Source organism: Vicugna pacos, chromosome 5 (assembly GCF_048564905.1).
Source record: "Vicugna pacos chromosome 5, VicPac4, whole genome shotgun sequence".
NCBI lineage: Eukaryota > Metazoa > Chordata > Mammalia > Artiodactyla > Camelidae > Vicugna > Vicugna pacos.
In genome coordinates this window covers 86467667-86493465 of record NC_132991.1, presented here as the reverse complement: position 1 = coordinate 86493465, position 25799 = coordinate 86467667, and the positions used below count along the sequence as shown (strand labels likewise).

Sequence of the window (25799 nt, the reverse complement as noted above, 5' to 3'; positions counted from 1 at the left end):
CAAGAACTGAGGGGAAACCCCAGTTAGACAGATGGAGGTTGATGGAGTGTGCTTTTTGGGGGGATGGACAGAGAGTGAAGATCAGACACAAGAGTGCATTTGGCGAGTGTGCAGAACTGCTCTGCACCTTGAAAGAACAGCTCACAGGCTATGAGCTTTAGTCCTTTCTCGATTACACAGGAATTAGGAATTCAAGGCGCTGTTTGTGTAGGAGACACAGGAGAGGTATCAAGAATGACAAAACCAAAAGTGTGAGCCAAATAGTTAAGAGATGATATATGGGAAAGCCCCCAGGGATCCGAGTGAGCGAAAGGCATTTAGGCCCAATGAGTGACATGGTTCTGCCAACAATCTCCCTGGGGTTACCCCTTAACAGTAAAGGCCACGGCGGATTCCGTCAAGCTACTTACACAGTTAACAAATCAGATTTTTAAAACGAGAGGTCAGGTCAGCGATTGCACAAACACTCAGTAAAAAAAGAAATAAAAGAATGTGCTAGGCCCCTCTCAATGCTCCGTTACCTTCACATACCTTGAACAGCGTCTCACAGGAAGTGGGGATTCAATACATGCTTCTTGAATGCAAGAATGAACCCTAGCTTTCCAGCATGGATCTGAATACACTACATTCACAGCTTCAGGGAAAACTCTAAATCAAACTACACATGAGTTATAGAATAACTTAAAATAGATATAGTAATTATTATAATTAGCATACAAAATTGTATGTAAATTACTTTGTCTAAAGAGCTGAAAGTATGTTCCTTAAAAAATATTTTTTAAGCAGTCACCTTTCAGTATTGTTAAGCAATTCATTAGCGTATCTGAGAAAAGGGTTTTGAAACAAAGGAAAAACTTTAGTTCTGCCTCTGTCTTAATTATCACAAATTGCAAGTTAATGGAGCGAATTAATGAGATTTCACGGCACTCATTTTTTACTTGGATTCTGCAATGGAGCCACTTCCTCTCGCTGAATTTTTGCCTCGGCTAGAGTGCTGCTGAAAGATGCTTCCACCAGGGGGTGCCCTTGCATCAGTGCCCGAGGACAAAATCTGCGGGTTTCAATGTTTATTTTATGTCCAAGTGAGCGAATCAAGTTGTTTTCAGTGTTCCTCTGTGTTTAGCAACAATGTAATTAAGGTATACATCTGGAAGCATTCTCATAAGCTTTTTCTTTTTTTCCTTTACAGACCAAGAGTTACAGCAACTGCCTGTATTTCCACAAATTTTATCTGAAGCTTCCTTTCTCCCCCACCCTAGGTTAATGTTTATATACAATTACTTTAAAATTGGATTTGGGGAATGGAATATCATACTGCTGATCTTTCTGCTGCAAGTGAAAGAAGAATGTAAATTCCTTGGTGAGCTCTGTGGAGAAAAGAAGCAGAATTAAGGTTTTGTTTTTACCTTCTCCCCTTTGGCCCCATCACAGAAGCACTGGCCTTTGTCTTTACAGACACAGCCCTAGAAAGAGAGAAAGAGAAAGGGTTTTGTTTAAAAACGGCTTAATGAATCCCGACTGACAGAACAAAAACAAATGTGTTTTTCTGTTCTTTGAGCATCGAACACTATTTATCAGGAGCCCTGTGATGCTGTAAGACATTTAGCAATACAAATAGAGTAGAAAAGTGAGATGGAGGGGAGGGTACAGCTCAAGTGGTAGAGCGCACACTTAGCAGGCACAAGGTCCTGGGTTCAATCCCCAGTACCTCCATTAAAAATAAATAAATAAACCTAATTACCTCCCCCACAAAAGAGTAGAAAAAACAAAGTGAGATGTATATAGGAGAACTGTCAGATAGATAAGTGTGCATCATTTTTATTGTATTTAAGAATTTCAACTAATTCATTTATGGAAAAGATCAAGTCAGCTATCCCCTTTTTCAGAACAATATGTAGTTAAACTGAAATTGCCATTGTTGTGGGTAGGAAGTGCTCAAATGTTTGCAAATTTCTTGGATTCAACAAAATGGACTTATATATATTTGTGTATATTGAATGGCGATTTTTTAAAATTAAAGTGTAATTAAATTACAATGTGTCAATCTCTGGTGTACAGCACAATGTCCCAGTCATGCATATACATGCATTTATTTGTTTTCATGTTTTTTCCCACTAAAGGTTATTAGAAGATATTGAACATAGCTCCCTGTGCTATACAAAAGATAAATGGTGATATTTTCTATAGGTAATTCTAAGGTTTTCTTTTCCTGAAATAATGTTCAAGACTGAGAAAAGATCATCAGGACCTATGATGTGTTTTAAAGAACAAACTAATTCACTGATGCTCATATCAAAATGTTTTTTCTTATTAAAAAACAAAACCAAAAATTTAGCTGTGAACTTGAGAGCTCTTACCCATTTAACTAGTCACTTCGACAGACTTACAACCACAGCTTTCACACTTATGCACACGCCAGCTTTAACATAGGTCAATTTTTTAATTCCTTTCTGCCAGCAGAGAGGAATGAAGAGAGAAATCATTTCAAATAGTGTATTTAAAAAATTTTTGACCCACATTCTATGGCTATATATTTATCTTCTTTGGGGTATGTGTTAATATTAACTAAAAATTGTTTTCCCCAGGGAAAAAAAAATTCATTGACAGCAGAGGCAGGGAAAGGCTAGGAGACATGCTGGTTGGTGGGAAAAATAAAAAGAAATTGCCTCAGATAGTCTCAAAGTGGGGACCCTGTTTGTGCAATACAAATAAAAATAGACAAACAAAAATATCTTTAATTTAATAGATTTTCTAAGCCTAGGGCAGTAGTAGGCAATGCTGTTATTCAAGAAAGTGAAGTCCACAGTAATGTTCACACTCACCATTGACCCTCACCACATTTACACGCAGCACAATTTATATGAATGGAAAGTAATTCATTGAAAAGGAGTCTATATTGTCCCCAAGAGTTGGCTATTTGGTATTTTTTTTGGAAGACTAAATTTTCCCACTTTCCCTCCTAGATGCTTGGGGTCATTAAGTCATATCTGACTTAATTATTTTAACCTTGTCTTTCTAAGTTTTGAAGCTTTTGTGTTCATTTCAATCACAAATTTAAGTATACTAAATATCTACTAAATTTAGTGTTCTCATCAGGTATATTCATATTCATTGGTTCTCCAAGTGTGGATTTCCAGACCAGCAGCCTCGCAGTGTCACCTAGAAACTTGCCAGAAATGCAAACTCTTGGCCCCACCCTACAGCCATTGAGTCAAAAAACCCTGGAGATGCGTCTCAGGAATCTGTGATAGCCCCCTGGGCGATTCTGATACCACAATCTGAACCAACACCTAAAACCCCAGTCTGTAGGATAGAACTAATTCTCTACAGATTTCTGAACACTAGGCCATTTGAGACACTAGTTTGCACACCTGCTTTTTGCTGGTGATGCCTTTTCCCCTCTCATTCCAAGAAAGGAGCCAGGTTTGTGTGCGCCTCACTTTAAGGATGCTCTTGCCCCTGGGCTGAAAGCAAAAGCTGCCTGAAGACAAGATTTCTCCTAGCTTTTGTTGCTGGAAGCATAAGGACCTGTTGAGGTCAGTCCCAAGAGTGGCAGGACCAGCATGCTGCTCCCACACGGCGTCTGGAGGAGACATCAGGGACTCAGAAAGGAAAGGCCGAGCCCTACACCCCAGGGGACCAGATACTGGGGCGAGGAAGCTGGACTTGACCTGGGCAAGGACCCGGTGCCCAGGCTTACACAGCATGGCGGCCACTGTTTCACGGAGACTGTGAGCATCTCTGACTCCTCTGCCTCCCAGACACCACCCAATACCTGGATGCTGAGCATCTCTGGACCACAGGTAGAAGGAGGCAAATTGGCAATCCTCTAACCCTTAAGAAGGTGCATAGAGGCCATCTTAATTTCATTTCTTGGAGTAGAAGTCATAGTCACTATATACTCTTGGGAATCTTTCAGTCTTAGCTTGAGTAAATAAATGTTTGCTGAACTCCTCCGAGCTAGATCAGATCCCCCTTCTAAATGCCTCCATGGACCACTCATTGTTATATGTTTAATGTATATTTTCCTTGATGACCCTAAGCCCCAGGAGAGAAGGGACTGTCCAATCTTGTTCACACTGGCAACCCTGGTATATAATATTCCTGAACAAAAGCTTGTGGACTGATTGAATGGGTCAATGAGTAGATGGAGCCCTGGGATCGGTTCATATCCACATTGGTCCTGGAATTTCAAGACATACGATATATGTGGCTATTGGTGGACTGCCGTGACTAAGATGTTTTTTATATAAATGTGTACAGACTCTCTGTGTATGAGCTATGAACAGTTATGGCTGGAATAAGAACAAAACTACAAGCTTGGCTATTTTAATACATGTTAAAATTAACACAAGGCTAACCAGTTGTTAGTTGTTTCAATATAAAAATGTTTTGGAAAAATTTTAAACCCTCAGAAGAACTGAAAAACAGGCCAATAAATACCTCTATATCTTCTCTAGGTTTACCAGTTGTTAACATCCTGTCCCGGCCACTCACTGTGTTTCTTATTTGTCTTCCTCTCTCTCTACACAAACACACACACTTTCTTGCCAAACCATTCAAAAGTAGACCTTGGACACCATGCATGGCACTTCACCCCTAATACTTTTGCACACATGTCCCCAAAACAAGAGTATATCATTATCTAATTACAGCGTAATTTCCCAACCTCACCCGGCTGCATCCAGAGTTCCATGTGGGGCTCTGCACGTGAACGCTTGCTCCCTTGAATCCCCTCCTGCCTGCAGACTGGCCTCCTATCTCCACCCACAGCACCTGTGATCCCTGTTCTTTGTCATCAAAACTACAGTACCTGATTTTTTACATTACTGTCCCTGAGTTTGGATCTTGAACTTTCAGGGGTGACATATTTAGCTTTTGCTTGTATTTGGTTTCATTGTTTTCATATGAGCCCTTATTTGATAGTTTGGAGCCAGTTGGTTGGTTAGTTGGAAAAGTTAGTGAAAGCCAGGAATCAAAAACAAATAATAGCCAAGACATGGAAGCAACCTAAATGTCCATCGACAGGTGACTGGATAAAGAACTTGTGGTCTGTATATAAATGGAATACTACTCAGCCATAAAAGAATAAAATAATGCTATTTGTACCAACATGGATGGACCTGGAGATTGTCATACTGAGTGAAATAAGCCAGAAAGAGAAAAATAATATGTGATGTTACTTATATGTGGAATCTAAAAAAATGACACAAATAAACTTAATTATAAAACAGAAACAGGCTCACAGACATAGAAAACAAACTTGTGGTTACCAGGGGAAAAGGGGGGCGGATATAAGGGTAGGTTGGGAGTTCTGGATTTGCAGCTACTAACTACCATATATAAAACAGATAAACAACAAGGTCCTACTGTGTAGCTCAGGAAACTATATTCAATATCTTGTAATAGCCTATAATGGAAAAGAATATGAAAAGAAATATATGCATATATGTTTAATTGAATCACTATGCTGTACACCAGAAATTAACACAACATTGTAAACTGACGATACTTCAATAAAAATTAAACAGATACATAGACACTTCAGGCATTTTATTTTAACTTAAAACATATAAATGCACACCAATTCTTCACTCTTGTGAAATAGAGCCAAGGTCTTTCCTTTGGGAATGGGGCTGCTGTTCAGAACTCTATGGCATTGTTCTTGCTAAGTCATACCCTTAAAACACTGCCAGTAATTTCCAGTTTTGGTTTTTTTTTGAAACTGACCAATTGCTTCAAGATGCCTGTGGAGCATTCTGAGTACAAAGTCCTTCCAGATATGAATCCATGTTTCTGTCTAACTTTTTAAATGTTTTCTCAGCCATGCTTAAGTGAATAGCAGTTTTTCTATCAATTTTATTTGTAGCAAATCCTCCCACATAGATTTCACAGAGACATGTCTTCTTGTGCATTTGTATTTAAGCAATTTGCTATTTAATATTTAATTAAATTACTTTGTTATAATAATAAGCACAACTGGCAGAAACCACTAACTCTTGGCAATCATAAAACGCCAGCATGGAGCGGGTGTACGTTGGTGTGCTAGGAAAGCCTGTGGGTCACCAGGGGGCAGCAGGCAGTGGGCATCAGCTGCTCTGCTGCGTAGAAGGTCTGGAGAGACCTGGTCGGTCGGGCTGTCAGTCAAAAGGAGAGTCACTGAGAGAGAGTCTACTGTACTATCCACTCATCTGCCATGTCAGCCACATGTAGGTGGTCAGCCCCGTTGGCGAGACTTCAGAGCCAGGTCTACGGCTGTGTTTCTGTGCCCAGGTGTGCAGAACTGGTCCAAAACGGTTCCAACTTTAATTTTCAGTTGAATTGGCAAGGTGTGGCCTGCCTATATATCTGCACAATTGGACTGACGAGGACTTCAGAGGACATGACGATTTTGCTGACATGTGGATGCTCCCTCCGCCTGAATGAATAAACTCAAACTTAGAGTCAGGGCGGCTCTGGCAGATGTTCAGCAAGGACTGCAGAGAGCCCCGCACGGGGCCATGTGAAATCAGGCACCTCGCTGTTTCTGGATGATGACAACAGTAGCCCCAGACTCAAGACATTCATTTCTCTAAATTGTGTGCCTTTTCTTTAAATCAATTTTTATCTTTTCAAATATATATTCATAATTCAATATTTTAAATATGTTGTTTGGCTAAAAGATGACAGTGGCCATGTTTTCACTTTTGTTGAGTCTGATTCTTTTTTTTTGAATTGCTTTTGAAACACCATGATTGTATTAATGGAATATAACCATTAATTAGTATTCAAATGCTAATGCACTTAAAAACCAGTATGGCCAAATAGTACTAACTCATACACTCATAAAATCATAATGATGGATATTTCTTAAACAACATTTTAATGGTTTTTCCTCTTCCAACAGTAAAGTACCTCTTAGTTTCTATATACCTTAATGAAGTAAGAAATCATTTGTCATGAGCAGAAAGCTCTTAACAATGACTTCATGGCTTTTCTTCCCCTGCCCCCAATAACCATTAACACATCAGGAAGTGGCCCAAGATTACATGATGTTTTAACACTGTTGCATATTAAACAGTTAAACTTGTGAGACCCATTCATTTAGCAGTCACATTCATTTTTTTACGACCTTACTTAGAATGCAAAATAAACTTTGAGAGTAGAGAATTCTAAAAGGTTAAGAAGTCCAGAAACCACAGGCCTACAGCCAGATCTATATGGAATCTATTTTCAGATTTGCCAGCTACTATTTGGAGCTTTGGACAAATTACTTAATCCTTCCAAGTTACTGCACCTGGAAAGGAAGATATTAATATCTAGTTGTCACCAGGGTGCCTGCGGAGTGCCCTGTGTTCTATAAAAGACTCAGTCACTGGGAGCTGTCCCTGTCTCCTTTGTTGCTGTGCCACCTTGTACCTAAGGACACACACGCTGATGTCTGATATTTTTTTCCATCAGTCTGAACTAGCCACTGCCTTCCCTGACATATCCTCCTGCAGCTGTTTGTCCGGTGCCAAAGTACCAGTCCTGGGCCACAGTAGGAGAGACAAAAAAGTATTTTTGTTAAACTGCAAATGAATTAAGTGGTACTTGTTAACAGTTGTCCTAGAGCACACTAACTATATTAGTTATTTAACCAAATATGATTTGTACACGAGCCTAGAAACAATTTGTTTTATTTGTTTAATAAAATAAACATTGGGGTTTGAAATCCCAATGGGACTTGAAGCTTCTAAATGAAATGTGGCAAATCGATTATGTTACAAAAGGAGCCAGCACTTTTGGGAATGCTGATCAGTCAGCTCTTGCACTTCTCTCTGTTTCAATGCCTCTGGTGCCCGTGTATTGTTCATGTATCACCCATTAATTGCCAGTGTATCACCCATGTATCACCCGAGTATCGTCCATTTACTGCCTATACATAGCCTTCTGTTCTGGGCAATGTGGCAGAGGGGTTAAGGGTACCAGCTCCAGGGCAAACTTCCTGGGTCTAAATCCCAGCTCTGCCAAGCTACCTGACTTGAGGTAATTCCCAGTGCCTCAGTTTTCACACCTGTAAGGTGGGGTCAAGTGGACTAACACTGGTAAAGCACTTAGACGTGTACATAAGATGCCTACTGAGGGCTGTGAAGAAAACCAGTACACATCTCCCCAAAATTCTCCTCTTTGATACAGAAATTATTTTGAGCTGAAGGCAATGAGCAAGCACTAAATGGGGGTGGGGGTATAGCTCAGTGGTAGAGCGTGTGCTTGGCGTGCACAAGGTCCTGGGTTCAATCCCCATCACCTCCATTAAGGGTTAAATAGATAAAAATTTAAAAACAAAATAAAAAGAAACAAACAGAAATGAAAAAGAATCACTAAATGCAGGAAAAACTCCCTCTTTTCTGCCTACATTCAGACAGAATCTTCTCAGCCCAGAGATGGCACTAGAGGAATCTGCAGACAAACCTTGTGAAATTAGCCCTCATCTCCCAGTTACTTTTTCAGCATTTAACACCCCACACCCTTTGTCTTATCAATTCTTCGCAAATGTATTGTTTCTTTGTCTAAAAGGTCTAAATGCTGCCTACTCTTATCACCTCTTTGGGTCTCCATTCTCTTCCCAAGGCTCCCATGCACATGTAAAAAAATTTTCTTGAATGTGTATGCTTTCCTCCTGTTACTCTGTTTTTGTCAGCTTAATTTTCAGACCCAGCCAGGAACTCTAAGAAGGTGTAGAAAACCTTTTTCCTCCCCTACAGCTGTTACAGAGAGCTATCAATCAGGTGCGTTATTACTAATTGATTAACTTAATATTGCTATTTAAATGCTCCGGAGCTGAGGGCTTAGTATGTTTACTAGTCTGCAGGGAGGAACTCTGTCTCACAATTACACCCCTCCAGCACTGGCAGGCAGTATAAAAATTATCCTTTTACTCCTCAAGCTAATAAGGGATGGGATTAAGCACATACATTTTTTATTGTTCATTAACAGGCCAGGAAACAGTTTCCAAGTAAGCTTGGTAGTTTCCTCGTTCGCCTCTCCCAGCATCGCATGCCCAGTTTCCATGCATCCCAGTGAAACAGAAGTGGCCTTCCCAGCCCTCCCTCCAGGCTCCCCTCCCCCACCCCAGCCCTGCCTGGTTTAGCAGAAGGGGAAGTTGGCAGCGTTCAAAGCTGGTTAACACTCTACTGAGCAGCCCTGTTGATTTTGCATTATGATTATTGACCCTCTGCCCAGCCAATAGCCAGAGGCGAAAGTTCTGTGTGTGAAAAGAAGAGCTGACGGAGTCGGGCGGGCTGCCAGACAGACTCCACGAGCTGTCCTTTGCTGGGTCTCTCCATCCGTGTCTGCCTTAAGCAACTGACCATGAGCCCTGGCAGCGTGCCCTCCAGTGATGGAGGTTGACATCCAAGCCCCGCTTTCCGCAGTGGCCCCTTCTTCCCTGCCCAGGAGCCACCGTCCCCGCACTTGGATAGCGCAGAAATCTCACTGCGACTGCCACTCCTGCTTTCTGTCCAGAGAGCCATCACTAGTCTAGACACCTAAACCAGCCACCCGTTTTTGGATTTTCTGGACCACAGCAAGTGTACAGATCACTGGCTCTGACAAAGAAGGTGGCAGTCAGAGGTCCCTGGTACATTTGGGAATAACCAACACGATAAGGAAGTTCAGGCTGTCCCACGTGAAGAAGTGAATGGTATTTATACCTATAATCATTAACTCCTGGTTCTCTCTCTCTCTCTCTTTTTTTTCCCTTCTTGCCCTAAGAGGTTTTACGTTCAGTGGGACTAAGAGGTATTTGCCATTTTTGTAAGATTAATAGACTCTACAAGATACCATGTAAAAGGTGCTATGGAGAAAATGAACTTCAATCAGCAGGCTAATGATACCAGTAATTAACATTTTTGGAGCACCCATCAGGGCTCTCTGCCCTGTGCACGATCTCCCTGACATCTGGTAACAGTTCCGTGAGGCAGGTGCCCTATTAGCCCATTCTTCTAGATAAGACAACCAGGATATGGAGAGGCTAGCGGCAGTCAGGGATGGAGGTGGGGAATCTGAACCCACGTGGCTGGACCCATGCCGTATTCTCAACTCTAAGCTGTATTTTATTATTGACTGGCCCTCCGGGCACCTGGGGCATTGGAGGAGGGAGAATATGCATCCCCCCCCCCGCCTTCCCCCTGTGCCTGTGCTTCGATGATGGAATCAAATCCCAGCAATAAACAGAACGTGGTTGTTCATGAAATCAGATGCATAAACCAGAGGTCGGCACACTGCAGCCCACAGGTCAGATCCAGTCTGTCGTCTCTTTTTGTACAGCCTGCGAGCTAAGAATGGTTCTTGTATTTTCAAACAATTGAAAAAAATCAAAAGAAAAACAATAGTTTGTAATATGTGGAAATTATGTGAACTTCAGATTTTGGTGTCTGTGAGTAAAGTTTTGGATTTCATCGCTAAAATACTTGTGGGTATTTGTTTTTTCTCCTTTGTTATATAGGTACCTATAGAATAGCCTTGACTTTGCCTCTCGACCCTTTATGAAAAAAGCTTGCTAACCTCTGGTGCCAATGATCTTGATTATATCTTTTAGTGGCAGTATGAAAGTTACACTAAACAAATTAAGATCGAAACCAAGGAATTTATTAGCTCCAAGCTCCAGTGAGAGATGGTTTTCTGCCTCCAAGTATCAGACAAGAATTTTTCTATTTTCCTCCCATCCACCCTTATTAGCCCCTCCTCCCCTCCATCACACTTCAGTCCAAGGATATGAAGTTTGGATATTGGAAGAACCCAGCAGATTATCTAATCCCAAATTTCCTAGTGTTTTGGAATTTTTAGAGCTGTAAAATAAAATAATTTTTAAAATGGACAAGGATTGTCTTATTTCTAACTTGCTTCTTAAGGATAATGACCACTTATAACCACGAGCAAATGAAACCCTCCCCACCCACCAATCAACAGTGAATTTATCATCTACCAGTCATCATCCTGTAAAAATAAATGAATTAATTAAAAAAAACTATAAAGGAAACAAGTACATGCTCACAGAATACAAGATGCTCCTTTAAAATGAAAACTTTCCTTCTTAAAGAAATCTTATTTTTCTCATTCACCTTAGTCTGGTGAAAATCTACGTGGTCAGTTCAGACATGACTTTGTGAAGCATTCAACTAGGTCTGACTGCCTCTCTCCTCCGTCCCCATCGCTCTGGTCGGCCACTGTTTGCTCAGTGACCTACGGCTGCACAGTTTTCTCTTTGAAAGATGACAGCAAGTTAATCTCATACTGCATAAGGCATGCTAATAAATTAATTTAAAAAAATCTATCCTGTAACTGACACGTCTTTTAAGAACCAATGCTTTTTATTTTGTTTTATTTTATTTTATTTTTTCATTGAAATATTATCATTTATAATGTGTTAATTCATGGTATACAGCTTAGTAATTCAGTTATACATACATTATATTCCTTTTCATATTCTTTTTCTTTATAGGTTATTACAAGATATTGAATATAATCCCCTGTGCTGTACAGTATGACTTTGTTATTTATCTTTTATATATAGTAGTTAGTATCTGCAAGAGAACTAATGCTTATCATACACACACACACACATACACACACATCTGCCACAAATGCCAAGAATGGTAGAGAAATTCAAACTTCAAACAGCAGAAACTTTTAAAACTGCAGGCAGAGACACATATTGGGAGATGAGGCCCCTTAGTTTGCTTGCTTGGTTTGCCTGTGTTAAGACCACATCTTTAAGAAAATATCTTTGATAATATTGCTCAAAAAGTAAAATGTAACTTGTATACAAAACTCACCTCTCCCTTTTTCATTTGATAATCAGTGAATGAGCATCTGCCAACTGACCACTGAACCCAGCACTTCAGGGTCCTAGTGATCTCTCCAGAGCGGGCTCCTCCGGACGGGGCTGGTCTCCCTGGGGGAGCTGCCCTTAGCTCTTGTCCGTGTGGGGAAAGGCCATACGCCTTCACTGCTTCCACAAGCTGCTACTTGGCTCACTGTACCAGCGGCCAATCCAAAGTGAATTTAAAAGTCTTACATCTTTCAGTTTGGTTCTGGGAGGGTTGCTAGGAGTTTTTAGAAACCTTGTACTTAATCACAGGAGAAAATCCATTTTGTCTTTGTGAACCTTAAAGTGGTCAAGGAAGAACCTTAGGAAGCTGGGACAAGACCACTTTCCCAGATGGAAGCCTTCTTTGGATTCTGGGGAAGACTCTGATGTCACATTACCTGGAAACATGGACACTGCTTGAGTAGCAGTCCTAGCCTGAATAAAGCAGGAAAATCAGGCTCACTTACGTATGTGAGTTAATCCAGGAAGATAGTTGACTAAATTACCTTTATGTCCTCTCCTTTTGAAAACCAGAATAAGATGATGGATAAAGAATAAAAAAAGTATCAAGTCACAACACAAGTAAAACAGGTGAGAAGACAGAACCAGATTAAAAGTGTCAATTACTTTTTGGAAGATGGTGGCGAGTGGACCCTTCAAGTCAAGTGGCTGGTATGTTTGTGTGGATATAGAACATATTCTTTTACCCCAAAAAAGAAAAGATATAAAACAAGAAAATAAAACTGACAAACTCGAAGACCAAGATGCATGTTCCTGATGAGCAAAATGCAACGGCAACACACAGCAGTGGGAGGGGCTGATGCCTTAAGCAGCTGGAGTCTAGAAGCCAACTCAGAAGTGGTACCCAGGGAGTGGACAGCGTGAGCCAAGAAACACCATTTTAACACTATTTGAATTGGGTTCATGGGAGATTGCCAACAGGGGCAGCCCTAAAAATGTGGGCACCCACAGAGGAGAAGGAGAAAAGAAACAACAGAAGTTGGAAGACAGAGCTGCGGCAGCCAGCCTTCAAGATGGCCCCAGTGGTGCCTCATGCAGGCGTTCGTGCCTTTGTGTGGTCCCCTCCCACACTGAGCCAAGGTTGGTCTGGATGACCAGACAGAATAAGGCAGGTGGGATGTTATGTCACCTCTGACAATAAGTCATGAAGAGACACTGTGATGCCTGCTCTCTCTCAGATTACTTGCCCTTGGGAAGCCAGCTGTCAAGTCAAGGAGCCTTATGAAGAGGCACAGATAACGTATACTGAGGAACTGAGGCCTCTGGTACCAATCCTGTGAATGACCCATTTTCAAGCTTATCTCCCCACTCTGTCAAGTCTTAGATGACAACTGCCCCGGTCCACAGCTTGACGGCAACTCCATGGAAGATTCTGAGATCACACCAACCAGCCAAGCTGCTCCCAGATTCCTGACACTTGGAAAATGTATGAGATAATCTGTGTTTACTGCTTTAAACTGCAAAATCATAAGATGACTTGGTAGGCAGTAATAAATATTACAGGGGCCCAAGTGAAATAGAAAGTTTGATGGAAATGATAAAGGAGAAATTCTGGAAATCTCCCAGAAAATAGGATGAAAGGGAGAGAGATGAATAGTAAGAAAAAAACGCTAAAGTTGATGGTCAGTCCAGGTATTCCAGTGTCTGTCCAACAGGCGTTTCAGAAGACAAAAGAGCAAAGTTAGAGAGGAGGAAATTATCAAAAAAAAAATACAAGGAACAAATTTCTAAAGTGAAAAAATCAGTGTTCAGATTGAGAGGGCTTACTACTACTATGTCTTTCTCTCACAAACACACACATCTGAGGCACATTGTGAGAACCTTCCAGAACAATGGGAACAAAGATCCTAGAAGTAAACAGCACCAACAAGCAAGAGTCACATACAAACGTCTTGGAGGTCGAAATGGCATTGGATGTGTCAGCAGCAAGACCATGGGGGGCGGTATGGCATGAGGTCTTCAGGATTCGGAGGGAAATCGATTTCCAACCCACACTTTCTACTCACCAAATGGTACATGAGTTTGAGAAGACACACTTTCAGATGTATAATGAATCAAAAATATTACCTTCCAGGCACACTTCCATAGGAAACTACAGGAAGATGTGCTCCACCAAAAAAGAGAACTAAGTCAAGAAAGGGAAAGACGTGGGATCCAGAAGCAAGATGTGAATTGGAACAAGTGTCCCAGACAACAGTGGTACAGCGGACCCAGACTGGAGCCGGAGGATTGGGGCCCCAAGGGGACACTGAGGAAGCAAGAAAACTGTCTGTTGAGGGTGACAGTAGAAACTTTTAAAACCAGGACAAACAAAAGTTTGTCCAAGAAAGTCTACAAACATGCAAAGTAGTGTCTCAGCAGTGAATAAAATGTCTAAGATCATACACTATTGATTTAACCAAAAATTATGCTCTAAGCACGTTCAGAAGACTTGAGGAAAAAGGGAGGAGGGTCATGGGAGAGTTCCTCCCTAACACGTGCAGTTAATACATAATGTCAAAATCAGCACATTGAGAAATAACTCTATAAGCCTGTGTTTCAGAAATCTGGAGGCAAAAAAACAGAAGAAATAGCGACAAGTGTTGAAAGCAGTTGCCCCTGTGGAGGGGAACCTGGGAGAGGGGAACCAGAAGAGGGACTTTGCTTTTGTTCTAAGTCTTTAATATGACAAGTATTTAAAAATGATCATTATTATTTTACTATCTGCATATTTTACCTTGCTAAAAATTAACAAGAAAAAAATAAAGTTCACCCAGAACAATAAAAAGGAAAGTTCATGTTAAAAACAGACACTTTAACTTTGATAATTTATTGTCTTCTCAAGCGAATAAGCATTCTAAGTTCATCTTAAGTGATGTTTTCCTCCAATTTGGAAAACTACCAATTTCGTTTTAACTTCCTGGTAGTAAAACAAAAGTACAGTCAGAATAAACATAGGAAAATTTTTTAAGTAAAATGATTCAGACATGTGATGGAGAAACCTTAAGCTGACGACTCTCTGCAAAGATAAATCCAGAGGTGGCCTGAGCTCCCACTTGTCAGTGGTGGAGACCTACCATCCCCATTGTTATAAATCATGGCAGGTTCAGACTGCAAGAGGCCTTGGGGTTCATCCATCTCATACTGATCCTGAGATTGGTCCAGATTTTATCTGGAGCCCGGAACTTTGAATTTTCCCTTAGATACAGGAGCTGACTGCATTTTGGAGAGACTGCAAACTTAATGCTTAGAGGTGGTGATGCATGCAAACCCTCCGGCTCACAAACCTGCAAGCTTTGTCTGGCGGGGGAGTCCTCACCTTAGAGAAGGGTAACTCTTTATGGCTGAATTGGGCTCAGGCACGATTCCTGGCTTAGGTAGGTCACCACTATGAAAATATCTTCTCCCTAAAAGTGGAGGATAGTAGATGCTGTCCAATGAACATTTTTTAAAAAAAATTTACAGTTATCTTTTATTTTTTTAAAAAAATTTTATTAAATGTAGTTGATTTACAATGTTAGTTTCAGGTGTACAGCAAAGTGATTCAGTTATACATATACATACACATACATATTTTCTTTTCAAATTCTTTCCCATTATATGTTGCTATAAGAAACTGAATATAGTTCCCTATGCTGCACAGTAGGTTCTTGTCCAATGAGCATTTTGATTAGGGTTGGACATAAGCCAATAAATCATGAATACAACTTTCTGTAAAGGATAAGAAAAGAATCTGATACCCTGAATTTGCTTTTTAAAAAATATATATAAATGTTTGGGATATTTTTGTTGCATTTGTTATGATTAGCATCCTTCTTTGACGGCAACCAGTTCAAATCCAATTGTAATTCAGGAAAATCTCTTTTTCATTTCATGGTATTCCAACTAAAATTTAGGATAGCAGCTTTCAACTTTTCACATCCATTAATTACCTGGCGCCCTTGGCAGTCAGGCTTTTTCCAGGACCCCATCCTCAGAGAGTAGGTCTGAAGGCCTGGGATCTGCTTTTGAAATAAGCAGCCTAGAAGACTGGGTGTCAGGGGTTCCCCAGACTGCACGTTGAGAGTCTCCTCAGCACATCAAGCATGAAGCAGGAACTGAGACTCACTTGGAAAACTATGATACTATCTTCTGTGCTATTTATGAAATAAGAAAATGGCATTTATTTAAAAAAAAACAGAGGCTAGGTGGAATGAATCACCAACCTTAAGTAAATTCCCCAGATTGCATTATGTCACTTCCCTGATTAAAATTACTTGCTCATCAGCACGATACTCATCCGCAGGGTGTATGAGGCTCTTTGTATTCTGGTCCCTCTTCCCCTCCAGCCTCAGAGGCCCCTCCTCCTGCTCACTCTCGTTCACATTCCTGTGCTTTTCCACATGGTCCTTCTTTGGGCTGCATGCCCTCATCTCACCACCCGTTACTCTGCTTGGCTAAGTTTGGCTCATTCGGGAGCAGTTCAAAGGTTACCTCTTTCCAGAAGATGACGTCCCTAAATCCTTTAGGTTGTCAGCGGCTCTCTCCTCTGTGTTGTGCATAACTGCTCTTATAATCCATGCCTAATTGCTTTGTAATTATTTGTTTACATGCTTTTCTCTGTTACCTGACAAAGGTTCCCATAGGAGGCCACACTTACTCAGCTCTGTGTTCCCAGCAGGGGAGGGAGTTCACAGGGCAGGTCTGGGGGGAGAAGCAGTTCTCCCAGGGGAGATGCTGTCTCTTTAGCTGTGTCATGTGACATCGTGGGCCTGTTTGAGTATAAATATACTGGAATGGCAGGAGTCGAGTCGTTATGCATGGAAGGGTAGACAGAGCGATTTAACAAATACCCTTTTGCTTACCACCCGGAGTGAGAAATAACACATTACAAATGCAGGTGGAGTTCCCTGTGTTGTCTCTGAATCATCAATTGAGTTTGTTCTTTAAAATTACCTTATTCTGGGGAAACTGAACAAGTGACTTCTCTGTCCTGCTCTGATCCACGATTGGGAGAAGAGTGGTGGAAATTGAGATGTTGCGGAGATTCAGTCTTCAGCAAGCACAGGAAATCAGAAGGAGAAGCCACCGAGAAAATGCAGACCTCCGGGGATTTGCAGAAATCTTGGGCAGAATTTGGACTTTGCATGGATTTGAGACGACATGCAAAGAATTCAAGTAGTTTTAAACCTCAAAGGATAGGATACCCTGAGATAGCACTGGGGCTACAACTGTAAACCATAGATGCTCAATGGATGTTGACTCTGTAAGACAGATTACAAGCTGCTAAATACATAAAGTTGGTGGTAAGTGTAATTTATATAATTGTATCACTATATAAAATATATGATTATAATTACAGCAAGGTTAAAGATGAAGCCAGGCAGATGTCAGGAATAATATACGATGTTTCACAGCACTGAAGACAGACCGTGAAGAGATAAGCACGTGACTATCACGATGACAGCTGGAGTGAAACATCCTACAAAAATAAATAAGGACGTGTAAGCTGTGTCTCTGGAAAAACAAACATTTGGATATTTTGGACACTTTGATGATTGACTGGATTTTTCTTCTCATCCAGATGACAGATGTCAAGTAAATAAAATCTTAGGAGCAGATAAAGGAGAAAGCCACATGAGAATTAACCAAGTCCTTAGGATTAGCACTGGGGAAAAAAAATCCACTAGCTGGCAGAGTGTAACATTATAAATGGGAAGAGAACTAAGAGAAGAGTGAATGCATGAGCAGGGAAGCAGAGTGAATGGGAAAGGCAAAGACCAGAGAGAAATACTGGTCAGAGGACAGAGATTTCAACCCATGCAATTTTATTTTAGAACAGAAGATGAGTAAATTCTGCACAATGGTGATATCTGTTTTGCTGAAATACAAAAAAAGAGATGTGATAAATGGAATTTTTCTTAATTCTGTATTTTAGAATAAAAAATGCAAGTAGGCAAAAATAACATAATTTAGAATGCAAAGCAATTGAAATTCAGGTCACTCAGTTTCTAAGTGTTAAGCATCAGATATCTGCTGGAGCTCTCTGAGTTCTCTTTGCACACTCTCCTAATATTTGCTTTGCTTTGCTCCTAATATTAAAAATGCCCTTTTGTTGCTGCCGAAATAGAGTTTGAGTGTTCAGAGCAGGTGTCTAGATAGCTTGCTTCACTGTTAGTTTTGGAAAGAAGACCACACAAAGAACAACAAAAGTGTGTTTAAATGAGTCTTCTTAAGGCAGAGATGTAATCAGTATCATAGCCTAATAAAAAAATGCAATGTTTTCACATGACATCTTTCCAAATGCGAGACTGTATTTAGAAAATCCAAAAAAGGGTTTAGCTATTCTGACAAATTCAAAATAATTACATATACATCCATGTATATATGTATATACAGACTTGGAAAATGATGCAGCTGTTTTTAATATGATGACTTTGGCAGTCAGGGCCAGTGAGAGCAGCAGTGGGGTGGGCAGTGCTATTAAGTCATCACACAATGTTGATATTCAGTCACACTCAGGTTTTTCAAAAGTCATTAATTCTGAGAAGGGAACCCTCCTTCACTGTGAGTGGAAATGTAAACTGGTGCAACCATTATGGAAAACACTATGGAGGTTTCTTAAAAAACTAGAGTTACTATGTAATCCAGAATCCCACCCCTGGGCATATATCTGGAGAAAACAGATCATAGCAGCACTATTTACAATAGCCAAGACATTGGAGCAAGACCTAAATGCCCACTGACAGGTGATTGGATAAAGAAGATGTAGTGTATATACACAATGGAATACTACTCAGCCGTAAAGAAGAATGAAATAATGCCATTTGCAGCAACATGGATGGACCTGGAGATTATCACACTAAGTGAAGTAAGTCAGACAAAGACAAATCTTATATAATACCACTTACATGTGGAATCTAAAAATTGATACATACGAATTTATTGACAAAACAGGAGACTCACAGACATAGAAAACAAACTTACGGTTACCAAAGGGGAAAGGGGGGCAGGGATAAATTAGAAGTTTGGGATTAGCAGATACAAACTACTATACATAAAATAGAAACAAAAAAGACCTTCTGTATAGCACAGGGAATTATAGTCAATAGCTTGTAATAACCTGTAATGGGAAAAAATATGAAAAAGAATATATATATAAAATGTATAATTGAATCACTTTGCTGTACACCCAGAACGAACACAACATTGTAGACCATCTATACTGCAATAAAAAGTGATTAACTCTGGGAGTTCTGTGTATTTTAATGGATTAAAGTGAATATCACAGCAGTTCTGAGAACCTCTTCTCCCCTCCAGCAAGCACAGTCTTGTTTGCAGAAACATTCTGCACATCAGAGCAAGCAAATCCAGTAATGTCCAAAATTATGTTTAACTTGAAGCCCTCCAAATTTTAGTACTTTATCTCCAAAAAAAAAAAAAAAATACTGAGGTCCCATGAGAGACTGCAGTGATCACGGCTTTTGAATGAGCACATTTTGCTTGAACATTTATCTCCACTATTGAATTCAATTGCTGAAACCACAAATTTCACTTCTGAATCTTCCCATGTTAAGTAAACTGCTAGATGACATATTGATAATTTTTCATAGTTTACAGCTTCCCCAGAAGAGGAGAGGAAGACCCCCCAAATTCACCATCATGGAATGCCATAGTGTGCATCAAGCATTATTTTTTTCTGTCTATATCAGCTTTTTCTACAGCCCAAATCTATAAACTGTGGTCCCCGGCACAAATGCCCAAATGAAACAAGGCTATAGCCAAGGAAACAATGTGGTTAAAATCAAGACACCCTGTTGCAAATGTTTAAAACCAGCTATATCTTCATGTCTATAGTGCACACACCTGATGCTTGGTGAAAAACCTGCTTAGGGATTTCTTGGTTACCAAAGGAGCAAAGTGGGTGAAGTCGAAGTAGATGAAGTCACTAAACCATATATGAGAAGTGAACGGAGTCTCACTGGAACCCAGGGTGGTTGGGAAATATGAAACATTCTACAAAGTATAATTTCTAGATAACTGAAGCTTATGCCTCAAGGTGCCCCAACTTTGATCATCCGTCACTGTATATACATGCTCCTCTGCCTTTGTACATAAACTTTAAGTGACATACTCTCCCTTTTCTAAGCATTGTTGCTGTCACTGTCCTAATGGATTCTTGGCACATACGTGATTAGTAAGAAATATTTGTTGAGTGATGGTATTACATGTATTGAGAGACTGCATCTATGTCATTTGATTGCAGAATGGTATGTGGTTTCAGTAATCAAATACATATTTTTTTGTGGAAGGATTTATATGTGTGTGTGGTACTGACATCTGCCCTTCCCTCTCTCTCCTGTTGGTCTGTTGCCTGTAGCTGTCGGTATTTCTTGACGTATTTCTAAATATTTCACGTGTGTTATTGATTAAGAAATCAAGTAACTAGAGTTTGGTAGAACTGCTTATAAATTCAGAATAAAGAGACTGGGTACAGTCTGAAGGCCTCAACTATATACAAAATTCACGAGTTCTAAAGCCTTGTCCAGGTTTTGTATTATCTTCCAAATAATTGAAATTGCTAGGTAAGTGTTGTGTTTATATAACTAAGAAGTAAATATTACATTTTTTATTAAATAAAATATATGTCATATTTAAAATATCCCCTCATTTTAAAAAAGTTTTGGTTGTGGTAAAATATGCATCACATAAAATTTACTATTTTAACCATTTTTAAGTTTCAGTTCAGTAGTTAAGTGCATTCACATAGTGTAATTAATCTCCAGAATTCTTTTCATCTTGTAAAACTGGCACTCTGTACCCATCAGACAACAGCTCCCCATTCCCCACTCCTCCCAGCCCTTGACAACTAAGTTCTTTCTGTCTCTATGAATGTGACAACTCTTAGGAACACAGATAAGTGACCTGTCTTTTTGTAACTGGCTCATTTCACTCAGCATAATGGCCTCAAGTTTCACCCATGTGGTAGCATGTAAGCACTCTCTTACTCATTTTATTGTAATTAAATTTTTAATATCAAATGAGTGGTAAAGCATCCATCATTGAATGCCAAGGTCGTGAAATGCATACCTGAGCATATGAAGCTAGGAACAACCAAGGGGAGTATAAATTTGCCCATGAATCAAACAAGATTTCATAAGGGGTTGGTTACACACATAATAGCATATCAGCACAGTGGAGTATTGATGGTGATGCAAAAAGATGACAGACATTCACATGTATCATCTTGGACAGAGATATGACATTAAGTGAAGAAAACAGCATGATCATATTTCACATTTTTGTATGAAACATACATGTTTATGTGTAGAAATTCTGGAAGTATATACATAGAATGGTTAAAAATATTTATCTCTGGGGGTGGGATTATGGTGCCTTCCATATTTGACTTTTTGAATTGTTCTGAAACTTTTGCATGTATATTGCTTCATAATCAGGAAATGAAATAATAATAGCAATTTGCTTTAAAAAAATGATGCAGATGAGGGGATGGTAGCCTGTTGACTTATCCACAAACATAAAAAATAAAAATTCATTGCTGGGAAATGCCTGTTTTAGGTTTAGTTTATGTTAATTTGTCATTTCAATCCTACCTTGTAAGCCAATTACACAACAACAACAAAAAAAACAGAAACAAAAATTCTAATGTAAGTTTCATACACTCAGGAATGAGTCAGTCTGAAAACAAACATCTTTGGGCACACTTTTCATTTTTGTGGAGTCGGTAAATAGTTCCCTTGGGTAATGATGTGATAAGAAGGTTCTTAAAGCAGACGCCCAGACCACAGAGCTCTGTGCATTCACAAGAAAGGCTCTTCAGAATATGGGACACTAAATAAATGAGACGGAGGCTAACCATGCCCGTAACCATGTTTCAAAGGACTTGGCAGTCTCAAGTTCTCCACACACAGATCTTTGAGATGTTTTTCACTTTACACAGTCAGTGCCTATAATTCAAGATGAACAGGCATTTGAGGACCAGAAATCCAGCTGTACAGCAGAAGATAGCATTAGGACTGCGATGAGCTTTTATAGGCTCTGGCTTAAAGAATCAAAACTGAAAAAAGACACAAGTCTGGACACACTCTGTTGTCATCTGGATTCAGAGAAAGAAACAGAGAAAAAAGGTTTGGATGCTAAGCTGTCATGAAAATGCAGCTTCCTTTCAAATGTATGAGACAACATACATCTACATCAGAGATGGTAAGGAGGGCAAAACCCATCAAAGAAATCTTCTCTAGTAGAACGTTGGAAATATTAATGGTGTAACTAATATGTTCACGATTATAGTTTACTTGGGTTTTGAAGAAGCTCTAAGAATAACTCAACACACCCTTTTAATCTTTAAGTGGAGACAATGTATAATTTATCTTAATAACCCTGCTTTCCCAGTGCGCATATTTAAGGAATTATAATGCTGAGACATTGTGTTTCACTGCCTTATGAAGAATTTTTATCACTTATATCACTTACATCGATTACCATTTCTAACTTTGTGATTTGGTACCTAAGAATCCCCGAGGCACACAGATTTCTCAGTATGTGGAAGGTGAAATGAACCAGGCTCCAGTTTACTTAGTCTTCTTCAGAACCGATTCTCAAATAATATTGCAGAGGGTTAGTTTCTTTCTAGGAACATAGTTTCATCTGTGTTTGCTTTGAAAATGCAATCAGAATCTCTACTTCACTGGGACTCTAACTTTATTTCCATATGCCTCTTATCACCAAAAAGGCTGAAATAAGAATTTACATCTTATGGGTGTGGTTTAGAGCAGGGGTGGAAGCACCGCCTGCAGGGCCAATCCGGTCTACCACTTGTTTCTGAATGGCCCTTGAGCTAAGAATCTAAAGATGTAAAAACACTATCAGTCTTTCCACGAGAGCAGTTGCTTAAAATATTTACTTCTGACTCTCCAGAAAAAGGTTGCTGACCTCTGATATAGAGTAGAAAGAATTGGAACTGGACAGAAAGCAAAAAGACTTGAGTTGTTTTTCTGACTGTGTGCCTTGGGGCTGGGTAAGGGACCCTCTCTGGGTTTCCATACTGCTATAAAATATTATCTCTTTTAATTTAATTCTACTTTGTGTCTCAGTCTACACTGTAGCTATCTAAGACATTCTAACAAACCTAACAGCACCCAGAGAGTAGCACTGTGACCTTGGGTGAAAGGAAGTAATTATGGTGTTTACCAGTTTTTAAATGTCAAACCAAAAAGTTTGACTGAAACAGGTTTGTTTATGATTGGCCAAGGCTACAGTGATTGAGTCAAGAACCATCTCTAGTGCAAGGGTCTTAAGTTTTACTTTAAACAGGTTTATAGTCTTCACAGAGGCAATAAGGCTGATGTCTGTCTTGACTCCGCAATCTCTTGACTGCTTTCATCAGGACCCTACAAATTGTCCCTGTTCACCCCACACTAGGGCCTGGCGTCTGAGACCTCGGAGTAATAGTGGAGGATGTGCTTTAAGCAGTAAGTGCACCCAGGATGACCAAGACCCACAGGAAGTGAGAAGCACTGTTCTAAAATGTGCCTGGAAGTGTAATAGCCCCTAGTAGCCAAACACATCTGAATAAAGGGACCAGGGAGGGAACCTGCCATTCTAGATTTCAAGACTTATTATCTAAAGCCATAGCAATGAAGCACTGTGGTGTTGGTGTAGGGATGGACCACGGACCAACAGGCCAACAGAGAACCTAGAATTGACCTGCATATACAGGAACCTTTTACACTACAGGGCCTGCACTGCAGATCCTGGGGAAAGGATAGACTATTTCAATTAATGGTGCTGAATCAGTTAGCCATCCACACAGAAAACACCACAAATTCACTTTACGAAGGATCAACCCCAAATGGACTAAAGACATCAAATGGATAAGACACAGGTTTTAAAATTTTAGAGGAACATTTAACAGTGTATCTTTATGACCTCCGGGAGGGAAGATAATCTCAAACAAGATGCAGAAGCACAGATTATAAATAAAAAGATTGATAAATTCTACTCTATTCAAATGAAAATTTTTTCTTTCCCTAAAGATACCATAAAGAGAATGAAGAGATAAATCATAAATTGTAATATGAAATGTGCAACACACATAACCAAGAGAGAACTGGTACCCTGAGAAAGAGTAAGAAAAAGACAAGAGAGGAGACAAAAGCAGTGACCTGTCCTTTCACAGAAGAGGGACCAAAAGAGCCCTTAAACATACACAAACACCTTTAGCTATCAGAAAAACTGCACATTTAATCTAGACTCAGGTATGATTCCACATATACTGTTTTGGCAAAAATTAAAAGTGGGTCCCAGACTGGCAAAAATTAAATCTGACTGCACCAAAAGTGGGTGAAAGTGAGGAGAAGTCAAAATTATCATACCCTGCTGGAGAGTCTGTAAATTGTTTGCCAACAGGAAGGTAGCATTTCCCAATCAAGATAAATGTGTGCAAACCCCACCCAACCCCACGGCAATGCCGCACCTCGGATACTTCCTGGAGAGACTCTGACACACGGGCTCCCGGACAAATGTACAAACGTGCACAGCAGTAGTGCTTCTAATAATGACTGAAAATCCCCACATATGCTTCAAGGTAGAATGGAAAAATAAATTTTGTTACATTCAAAAAATGGGATATTATATACTAATGAAAATGAAACATCTACAGCTTTACAATGAACAAGGATGACTTGAAAAAAACTCATGTAGAGTGAAAAAAGCAAGTCACAGCAAATGCATACAGTAGGAGTTCATTTACACTGAGTTCAAAAATGAACAAAATTAATATATGTATAAATGTATATATACACACATACATGTGTTTGTTTAGAAATACCCACGTAGAACAAAACTATAGAGAAAAATAAGGAACTAATAAACATAAAACTCTGGATTGCGCTTGGTGATGGGGAGACTGGGAAGGGAGCAGCACTGTGGTTGACCACACTGGAGTTTTAAATGCACAGGTTATGTTCTATGGACAGTATGTGCCTTCTTTTACATGTACGTCACATTTGTTAACGTGGGATATCTTTGCAGTGTGTGCTGTAGACCTACCAGGATACTTCAAAGCCTTTGTCTCAATTCTGCAACAAGACAACTAACATCCATTTGGATTTGGTTTAGCAATGCCCCAAATGTAGTCAGACTCATGGATCACGTTCGCACAGATTTACTAGGTGCCTGCCAATGTGTTAAGCACTTTACTTAAAGTAACTTGTTAGGTCCTTTCCAACAACCTTTTGAGAATGTAGTATTATTATCCCCAACTTATACTCAAGGAAACTGAGGTGAAAGAGATTAAGTAACTTGCCTGGCATCCCAGTTACCCGGCTCCAACCCATCAAGCATTCGAGGGTTGGTCAGGACACATCCATTTAAGAAGATAACGAAGATTTCCAGGGTAGAAGAGTCTCATCAAATTATCCTAATTCAGAGGAAATGGAGCTCAGCTAGAGTGAGGAGGGAGGGAAGGGAAATGCTAGACAGTCCTCGGGAAAGGCAGGTGACACTTCCCAGACAAGTGACATCGGAATCATGGAGTTGGAGCATGCTGACACAGCTGGATGCAGCCTCGAACACGCATTCTTGGGGAATCTCCCAGGATTATCCTCGGATAACCTTCCAAGCAGCGCAGCGTGCAGCAGGAATTAGCATTGTGCCGGTGACTTACACCGCGTCGGTGACAGACGACCGTGGTTGGCAGAGCTGCTTTGTCTCAAGCCATATTTTGTGTTGTTCAAAAATAGCTGGCTTAGGCCAAAACTTCGACTCTTGGAGTTTACTTTTCATGCCCTCCCCCCTCGCCCCCATGCTTTCCTTTGGGAATTTCTCAAGTCTCAGCCTCTTCCCTTTCCTTCCTTCCCACACCATTTTTTGTTTTAAAGAAAAATGATTTCATGAAAACTTTAAGTAAGACAATTTTAGTGTATTAGAAATATTTGATATGGCACAAGATCTTTTACAGTTCTTT

The 25799-nt window shown here is 40.0% G+C and overlaps 1 protein-coding gene and 1 non-coding gene across 2 annotated transcripts in view; one reads left to right on the top strand and one right to left on the bottom strand.

Moving 5' to 3' along the window:
* Window positions 1-25799, bottom strand: part of COL4A3 (collagen type IV alpha 3 chain) — a 130873-nt gene that overhangs the window by 68664 nt on the left and 36410 nt on the right. Inside the window, exon 2 of the mRNA XM_072961766.1 lies at window positions 1407-1463. Coding sequence (XP_072817867.1) covers window positions 1407-1463 — 57 coding nt within the window. The remainder of the gene's footprint in view (window positions 1-1406; window positions 1464-25799) is intronic.
* TRNAA-GGC (transfer RNA alanine (anticodon GGC)) lies at window positions 8203-8274 on the top strand. The gene has a single exon. It is a non-coding gene; the product is annotated as a tRNA-Ala (tRNA).